The following is a 10,343-nucleotide window of genomic DNA, read 5'->3' as shown; positions in this document are numbered from 1 at the left end:
CAAGCCGATCTAATCGAAGAAATTTGGACTCGCAACAACGTTTTCCAGCATTGACGTTATGTTTTCATGTATTTTATTTTCAGTTTGAAAATTTATATGTTGTAATTTTGCAGTATTCGATGAAATTAAATTTTCCGTGTTATAAATTTACAGCGTTTTTATTTTACTTTCAAAATAGGTTGGAGTTGTGAATAGTGTCATTTATTAGTTGCGGCCCGGGCCGCAACCTGCAGGGTTACAGCAGTTGTGGCCTGGGCCGCAACTGTAAAGGAATGATGACATGGAGGGGACTTGGGGCCGGAAATGGGGACGGGGTTACTGATGCCCTTAGGCCGGACTAAAATTAATAGGAGTACTAAAATTACAGAGATGAATGCAGACACGGTGGCTCAAATGTCAGAAGCAGAAAAAGAATAAAATTGTTAGTGAAAATGCGATGATAATAGTCTGAAGCGCAGCCGTCATTCCCTTTACCCAAATTCCATATCCATGGCGTTGCAATGGAGCTCGGATTCTAGCCACTTTCTCCGCTAATAAAATCCCCCTTTCCTCGCACTGCCAATTCATCTACTCTACTGTATAATTTAATCACTACTACCTTCATTTAATCAAATCCAGCTGGATTTATATATAGAGAGAGATGATGGAAAACTGCGAAATGAGCTTCCTTTTGCAGCTCAACATTGTGGATCCAAGGTTTGTTGTTTCTCGAGGGTGCTAATTTCGCTATTGTAGAGGAATTATTGGGGAGAAAATGAGGGTTTTGGGGAACTCGTGGTGTTTCTGCAACGGCGGGGGCAAGTCGGAGAGATTGAAGGGCGCAATTTTCTCCGGCAAGGCTCCGGCAATGGCGAGAATCAACGGCGCCGCCACCGGCTTCTTGATCCACCGCAATCTGCTGCTCACTACCCACGCCAATCTTCCCTCTGTAACTGCCGCTGAAGCCGCCGAGATCCGCCTCCACAATGGCCTCTCTGCTACCCTGTTTCCTCACCGGTTGGTTTTGATTTTTATCTGAAATGCTTAATCTACTATTTTTCTCAAGTAATTATATTTCTATTGTGTTATTCACAATTTCACATTATCTACTGTTATTTGGCCTTATGTATGTGTATTAAGTGTGTGACTTTGTGGTAACTGGAGATTCTTCTTTTTGTTTGATTTGCCCAAAAAGTGGATATGTGGTTGGATGTTGATGTGCGAGTTGATTATGGATTGTTTTTTCATGTGATAGTCTTCATCTGAAGTTTGTGATGTAAACGCCATTGTTGTTAGCTAAAGATGATGATTTTTAATCTGGATTTGTTTCTAATTTACACTTATTTGAGATCATAACAATGGGATTGATGTTAAGATACATTATGGTTAATGTTAGCAATTACAATTATCATTTTGCAATGATGGGAACTAACAAGAACAGTAAAAACAATCATGGATGGTGCCACAGCCTCTTGGTATCTTCGTCTGCAACTGTTTTGTAATGAATAAGTTCCACCAAACACATGAAATATTATTCATTTCCTTTTTGAGGAGACATTCATTTCATTGATTTATGGTAATTGGAAATGCAATTGAACTGACAACTTTCAACCTCCTCGTGCTTATGGTTACCAATTATCAAGCCTTGATTTATTAGTCTATGTGTATTTATGTTTGCACATCTCTGTAATTTATTTTATAGTGATGGTAGTTCAACTTAGTCATGGCGAGATTTATGCCTTACCTTGATTTGATTATGTTGATAAGAGTTGGTGTTTTAATTAAAAGGAAGATAGAGCCAATGCTATTACCAATAATCGATTTTCCTGTCTAAGATGATATATTTGATCCAGGTTCTTTATTACTAGCTCTGTTCTTGACCTGACGATGGTAGGCCTTGACGCTTTTGATGGTGAGTCAAATGCTCCCATGCAGCATCCTCACTACTTAAAGACTTGCTCGAAACCCAATCTGGAGCTGGGAACTGTAGTTTATCTTTTAGGTTACATAGATAAACCAGAGTTGGCTGTCGGTGAAGGAAAGGTAGTGATAGCTACCGATAATCTGATAAAGTTATCTACTGATGGAGTAACATGGAGCCCGGGTTCTGCTGGTTTTGATTCTCATGGAAATCTCTCCTTCATGGTTTGCGATCCTATGAAGCTTGCAACGTCTCCAAATGCCAAATCCACATCAACTTCGTCATCGTCTACGTCGTCGTGGAAGAAAGACACCCCGATGCAATTTGGCATCCCTATACCTGTCATATGTCATTGGCTAAATCAGCATTGGGAGGGGAACCTTGATGAGCTCAACAAACCAAAACTACCTCTGATCCGGTTGATGTCCTCGGGTCAGAAAAGTGAGCATTCTTGTGCATCGTTCACCATGAGGCGCGTCTTTAAGTTGGCCGAAGGTGAGAATGAGGGGACACCATCTTCCTCCAAACCAGTAGAGCAACCAGGAGCGAGTTCAGCAGCTGTCCACACTGACACAGTGGAAGTCCAAGATGAGACCTCAAGTGGCAATCGGCAAGGTTCCGGAATCCCAACTCCCGAGATTTACGAATCCCCAATGCTGACCTCAGGCCCAGTTAGGAACAACGATGCTACTACTGCTACTACTCAAATCCAGCTTTTGGACATCAACTTCCCTCCAAGAGTAAGTAAAGCTGCACCATCACCTAAGCAATCAAGAAAAGTGATGCCACCAAGCTCCGATCAAAACTACGTCAAGGATTTCCTGATTCAGAAACCACCCGAGGGACCTTCAAGCCCCATCCTGGATGTAGAGTCAACGGGGTCTGTCGATGGAGCCCAGACTGGCGTCCAGTCGAGCTCTTCCCCCGTTGAGTTTCAGGAGTTGCCACACGAATACAGCAGCGAAGGAGAAACCACCATGTACTCGGCCGAAACAGCTGAAAGCCGGAACTACACAAGCCCTAGGGAGGGAAGGTTCTATCAGGTAGGAAGGAGCCAGAGCTGTGTGAGCCGCAACAGATGGGGGCCTGTCCCAAGAAACTTAGTTGCCCGCGGCTCGAATCTGGAGGAGCACCAGAACTTCACTCAAGGGAGGAAGGTGTACTCACAAGGTGCAACATCTCAAAGGAGCAATGACTACTATAGTCCAACAGTTTCCTCCATTATGAAGAAAAGGCATGACATGGAGCAGCAGCAAAAACGCAGGCCGAGGCAGAGCGCAGTGCATACATCTCCAAGATGGAATTTTTAACAGTGAGTCTTGATTATATACTTACTTTCTTGATTACATCTAATAGCCTACTTGTTCAATGCTCATATGCCTTGTTTTATTGGTTATACCTGTAAGTAGTTAATTGTTTAGACAGATACAAACGATTTAAACACACCCTTATTAATGTTAGCCTTTTTCCTTTCAATGGTATTGGGGTGTGAAGGGATTATATTTGTCTTGTGTTGAGGAGTAGTATTGTTTATAGAATATCCGTCATATTTGCAATTCTAAGCTGATAAAGAATACTATCATTTAATTTGTTGAGAATATCTGTTACATCTTCTGAAATTCAAATCTTTTGACTTTTGAGTAAACATTTAGGACTGATAGTAAAAGAGGTTTAAAATTTTTAAAATTCGGATTCCAACATTAAATTGTACTAGTAGTTTGTTGGTGAGAAGGGTTATTGAAGGAATCAGAAGGGCCCCGAATTCAGGCAATAATTTCAGTAGTTTATTTTATTCTTCCTCAAGTATTTTTGTTTTTTTAATATATAAAATCCAACTTATGAATATAATAACTTCTTGCTAATGATAAATATAGACAATAATGATAAATAACACCCCTTGCTAATGTTGACTTTCGGATTGAAGTGAAATTATTGTCGATATTAAAAGGGATATTGGTCTCTAAATTTATGAACTTTAGCCAAATTTTAGTATTTTTCACAAATTTTAAAATTAGTTTGAAATATCACAAACTTTGAATTTTGTTTGTTATTTCTCAGCCTAACCCAAATAAGATATCTTCGGCAAAAAACTTATTTTATGTGGGCAACCGTGAAATATTTATGATATCTAGATCATTTTTTAAGTTCATGGTAAGTATGATAAAAAGTCACGTAGAAGCCACGTTGATTTAGCAGTGCCAAGTAGGATAAAAAATGCATGTAAGTTCGTCGGATATGATGATTGACCTGCCATGAAAAATAACAAACTGCAAAGTTTTTAATATTTTAGACTAGTTTTAAAATTTGTAGAAAATATCAAAATTTGGTCAAAATTTATGATTTTAGGGATAATATTACTAAAGGGCATATAAACCTTGCGAAAGAATAAGATGGCGGTGCCACGATGGTCCAATTTGATGCATGTTCCGATTTTTTTTATCGATATATCTAAAGTTGCAGAAGAAAAATTGTCTTATCTATTATTATACCTATATTTGTTCCATTTAGACTCATTTTTATACTTTTTTTTTGCAAATTGCGGTTTATATTTATTGAAATGCAATGGAATTTAACTATTTAGGCTATAACCTATAAATTCCTTGACAAAGTAACATAGAATAAGAATTTTGGTGGAATTGAAATTCTATAAAAATTTAAAGTTCGTTTGGTACCTTGGAATTAAAGTTATACTAGAATTACAATTTTATAAAACTGAATTTAAATTTCATTTGATAGCTTAAAATTGGAACTATATTGAAATTGGAATTCGAAATTGAAGTTGAAGTTATAATTTTAAATTATAATTTAATTCTAAATTAAACAATTTTGTGGTAACAGATAGAGTTGAAATTGAAGGTTTTAAACTTCTAATCCAAATCTATACTCTCACTTTTATGATATAAAACGAGTCAAATGTAACTAAAACAAATTTTTTTCCTTTTTATATATGTATTTATGAAACTAGCTTGTAAACGAAAGGAAAAAGTGCAGCAATTCTTTAGAAAAGGTGTAGTAAAAGTCAGTTGCGTTGAGACATTATCTTAAAAATATGGTGCGACATAAAAGTTTGGCAATATTATCCTGTCCAGATTCGGCGATGAAAATGTTAATAAAGAAAAAAAAGGAGGATAAATAATGTTGGCTGCAATTCATGAGTTACACTATTAGTTAGCAACCTGCATCAAATAATATACATTCATATTCTATGAATATGGTTGTAATTTAATACACGAATTTTGTTATGTATTTTTAAATAGAAACATACGGGCGGATATAAGTATTTTATAAATTGAAACACTAAATTCAACGAACTATGAAGTGTCAATTAAACTACTTATTATGATATTAATATGATTTGATGTCAAGATTATCGATTTATTGCGTGTAGGTGTAGTTAGGTATCTAAGAAAATTATCGATCTAATTGGTTTTAAGGCTTCTTTCTCTATTCTAATAATAGAAAGCTGACTAGCGCGCGACAATTATTTCACCGTGATTATAATAATGTTCCATCATTATGAATATGATGCGTCTGAAATAATCATATATAATAAAAGTGAACGTAAAATTACTCTGCCATATAAAGCCGGATATAAAAAGTATACTAATCATTAATGTCACTTTCAGGTTTTCTATTAGAAGATTAAATGTCACAATTTTTTTAAAAATCGACTATGTTTCCAATATTAGTACTTGGGAAAAATGTAAATTTATATCGTCGTTGACTAGCTAGCCATTTAACTAAAATATCATGACGAATTATTTGAAAACTAACAAATATATTCAATTTTCATAGACATAATACTAAAAAGGTATATAATATTAACTCTATTTTCTCCATAGTTCGTGAAGGGGAAACAATTTATGATAAATTAATGAAATGTACAAAAGCATACATTTAGTCTATTAAAAACAGATTAGACTTTATTAATTAACATGCCGAACTAAATCATCCCTTCCGTTAGGACAGCTTACTTAATTGACATTTTTATTATATATAATCGTAATTATTGTACTCGGATTTGCAAAGATATGGTTTTATGATTGAGTGCAAAAGTAAAATCACACTAAAATTAATCAGGGCCCCTTTGCTTTCTAGTCATTGCTAAAATTTGGTGGGTCATGAACTTAACAATGCCACCACAGTGATAATGGAGTAGTATAGGAGTAATATGTATCAGTAACTCGCAGATTTATTGTATCCGTACATAAATAAACCAAAACCACCCGATGAGCAAAATAATCGAAAATTGAATATGTCTATTCGATTCCGTCAAATATATAATAAATTTTTTTAAAAAAACAAAAATCGAATTTAGGCATTTAGCATAACCAAATAGTGAAACTAATTAATGCATCATTAAATCTATTTATATTAGCTTTATTCGGGTTTTCACTATAATGACCTTACTACTATCATAATGATCTGATTTATATGTTGTAATGGCACACTTTCCTACGTTATTATGAGTATGTGTTTGAAAAATAAATCAACACATCGTTATTTTAATTCTTAAAATTTGATTTTCCTTAAATGGATTAACCAAAAATCACCATATCAATATATCCCTGTATATGTTTGGAATCCAATAACAAGGATTTCGCAGATTTTTGAACCAGAAAGTATTTGATTCTACCTATTCTTCTGTCAGTCAGTGCAGCCTAAAAAAATACTAACAAATATAAAACGAAATAGAAAAGCAGTGAAATGTCGGCAGTTTTGGACTTGTGGTGGAATTTCACCCCAAAAAATTATAACACCTACCCATAAAAGATTGATGAATTGCAACTGGAAATGTGTAAAAGTTAAATTTTTAACATATGCTTATTAACAGTGGCGGATCCAGGTGGGGGCGGTCGCCCCTACCCGACCGTCCGGAGAGCCTAAATTTTTCATTAAATCAAGCCGAAAATAGCATATCCCCCCTCTGTAGAGTGTAGAAATATTTTTATTTTCAATAAATGTCATATAAAATGTAGTAGTTCAATGGTTTGTTTGTTGGATTTTTAACTAAGATGTCTAGGGTTCAATCCTCAACAAAAACATATTTTTTTTCATTTTTCATTTTTTATTTTATCCATTCATATTTCTTCTTATTATCAAAATAATACCTTTAAATACTTTATGTAATCTAAACTTTTACTAAGTTGCATATATTATGTTGTTATATTTATTCTTTAGTTAAAATCATTTTTAATCTTGTGTTAAAGTCTTTTTTATCCTATAGTACTTATAATTTGATCCATGCATCTTAATTATTCTCTATGTAACAAAATAAACATTTTAAATATTTTTGAAATATAAATATTTAGTGCTCTACTTATATCACTTTTGTATATAATATTTACAGTGATTTAAAATGTACATATATTTACAATAATTTTATATTTTAAAATGAATAATACATATTTGCAAGCTAAAGCATGTTTATATTTATATATTTTTTTATTTTAAAATGAATAATACATATTTGCAAGCTGAAGCATGTTTATATTTTATTAATGAAGCTAGTGCTACTTAAATATTAATATAATATTTATTTATTTTATTATTAAAAATAATATTAAATCAAATATTTAATATTTAAATATAAGTTCCGCCCCGCCATTTTCGGGTCCTGGATCCGCCACTGCTTATTAATGAACCTCTCATTGTTGACCACAAATATATAAGTCAAATACATTGGCATGCATTATACAAATATTTTATGCATCAAGGATAGCATGAAGCATTCTCATCAAGGATATGTATATTCTTCGAAATATGCACAATCCGAAGCATCCTCATCAAGATGAAATCTTACTATACATATACTTTATTCGTCTGACAAAAAAAGTTGCATTTTTTTACATAGCCTAAAATTTTTGTTCGGTTTCCATGCATGTTAAAGTATTAAAATTATATCTCCTAAAAAAGTGAATCTGTTTATTTGATCTAGCTTAACGAAATGTTACGGAAATTTAACAGTGCCTTTTTATTAATTTAGTGTATAGTTTGAAATTAATTGTGTGACTATTTGACCATATTCACATAAATTAAATATACTACTAAAGTAAAAGCCCAAATGCGTTCTAAATTAGTAACCTCACCCTAACAGAGCTAACATCCGAACATATTATATTTAGAATCGTTTCTTAAATTTTACTAGTATTTTCTTTATTTTAGTATTTTATGAAAAAGAGGTAATGCGCATCGATACCGTTTCTTTATAAATAACTATATGGTGTAGTTTATTACTACTAAATTTTGTCGGCCACAATTTGGGTTTTCCTGTTCCAATGAAGAGACAAAATGGCCTCCATTAATTAGGTGCATCTTGGCTATTAAGTTCTCCTACTCTCCTACTATTCATTTATTTACGTAACAATCAGTCCACATTCTCTTTCCATAACAACTAAAAATGTTTTTTTATTTATATAGTAACAAATTATTTAGCAGCAATTTATTTAAAAAAGTGTCCCCATATCTTAAAATAATGCCATGTCGTTTTTGGCCACCTTCACATGCATGAAATTCTACGTAACAATATTCATGAAGTATCTGTAAGTAATTGATATTTTAGCTAGCATAATGACGCTCCAAAGAAAATCATGTAATTAAATAATAGGATCATATTATTTGCTAATATTTTAATAAAAATATTGATAGATGAAATATCTCCACATATATTTAATCTCAAATTTAACATTTTTTCCATTAAAATAGTAAAATATTATTTTTCCTTCTCCCAAATATATATCACTTCATTGGTCAAGTATTTCATTTCTGGATAATTGACTTGAATACAAAAAAAAACATATCCATACTAGTAATTATCATTTTTTTATTTTGGGGATGGCTCATATCAATTATCATATGTTAAATTTTTGGGAAATACTATGCAGCCACATTATGACCAGCCACACAAGGGTATAATAATAATTTCAGCTTCTAAAACATTAAATATAATAAGTTTATGACCAGCCACACAAGGGTATAATAATAATTTCAGCTTCTAAAACATTAAATATAATAAGTTTAGTTGTGAGTGCTGTAGTGGTTTTACTAAATAGCCCTTTTACAGCAAAATTTTGTTTTAGATTCTTTTATGCATTTATTAACCAATCTATATTGAATCGCTACAAGTCTTTATTCATTAATTCCTTTTCAATTCTTTGCGGGAGAATAAAAAAAATGTTTTCTCCACTATATGTTCTCACATATCCTTCCATGAACCAACAATCTGCTAAATTCCCAACTTTTAGTCATTTTCTCCTTTCTGCTAAATTTCAATTCATCTAATTCTAAACTAACCCAATCAAATAAAGTTAATTAATATCTAATTCACTATACAGACTCAAATAAAATAAATTTTAAAAAAATATTCTATTTATTAAAATCAGTCAAAAAAAAGAAGATAATAACCTGATGAAAGGAATTAGTAGAACTCTATTTTAATGTTAATATCTATAATTGGTTAGAATCTAGTAATTAGATGTATAATTTTTTTAAGAATATTTATTTTACAAAGAATATTCTTACATATTTTAATTAAGAAATGATCTAATAATTTAAAGGAAAATGATATGCTACATATGTGAACACTACTTTCGTTCGACTCACTTTTAACATTATTTGTTTTATTTTATATATTTAGTTCAACTCTAATACATTAAAAATATTATTGATATTTTTTATTTTATAATAAAATTTATAAAATTATGTTTATATTATGTGGCGTTAAATATATATTTGATCCTTAAAGTTTAACTAGAACAACATTTTATAGTAACATTTTTTATACAATTTGATAACTTCTTGAGAAGTTACTCGCATTACACTGCAATAAAATTTAAATCTCGATTTATCGTTTTCACTATTAGTTGAAATAGATGAATAAAATAATAAAGAAAATAAACAGAGCATTTGAATTTTATAAATTTTATAAAAAAAATATCAATAACATTTTTTAGTGTATCAGAATCAAACTAAATACATAAAACAAAACAAAACAAATAACCGTAAATATGAAGTATCAAATAAGTATGATGCTTACACGAGATATGTGAGCACCGCTCCATTCGACGAAAATTTAACATTGTTTGTTTTGTTCTGTATTTGGCTTGATTCTAATACATTAAAAAATATTACTGAATTTTTTTATTTTGCAAAATTCATAAAAATCAAAGCTCAATTTGTTCATTTTCTATGTAACTTCAAATAAATTAAAATAACAACTCGAACTTTGATTTTACAAATTTGTGAAATTAAAATTTTAATAACATTTTGTAATATATTAGATTAAACTAAATACATAAAACAAAACAAACAACATTAAATATGTGTCGAGCGGTGCTCACATAAGGTATGTAGTTTATGGAACTACCGCAGCGGAAGACACGGAAAACAAACAGGTCCTTACAGATCTATTTAGGTGATTATGCATTCGATTCCAATTTCATGC

General features: G+C 31.8%; 1 protein-coding gene across 1 annotated transcript; it reads left to right on the top strand.

The window, feature by feature from the left end:
- Positions 1-369: 369 nt before the first annotated feature.
- LOC121742107 lies at positions 370-3,376 on the top strand. The gene is made up of 2 exons (XM_042135146.1): positions 370-996; positions 1,833-3,376. Exons 1-2 carry the CDS (start codon positions 755-757, stop codon positions 3,208-3,210), a joined length of 1,620 nt encoding a protein of 539 aa, XP_041991080.1. The 5' UTR covers positions 370-754; the 3' UTR covers positions 3,211-3,376.
- Positions 3,377-10,343: the final 6,967 nt, after the last annotated feature.

This window comes from Salvia splendens, chromosome 7, assembly GCF_004379255.2.
Source record: "Salvia splendens isolate huo1 chromosome 7, SspV2, whole genome shotgun sequence".
Lineage (NCBI taxonomy): Eukaryota > Viridiplantae > Streptophyta > Magnoliopsida > Lamiales > Lamiaceae > Salvia > Salvia splendens.
Note: the sequence above shows the minus strand (reverse complement) of the source record. Positions and strands in the feature narration are given on the sequence as shown.

Excerpts from the sequence above, each read along its gene's own strand:
- LOC121742107 (XM_042135146.1), top strand. The coding sequence starts at position 755 with ATGAGGGTTTTGGGGAACTCGTGGTGTTTCTGCAACGGCGGGGGCAAG. Across the intron at positions 997-1,832 it reads GCTACCCTGTTTCCTCACCG|GTTCTTTATTACTAGCTCTG; the intron begins GTTGGTTTTGAT and ends TATTTGATCCAG.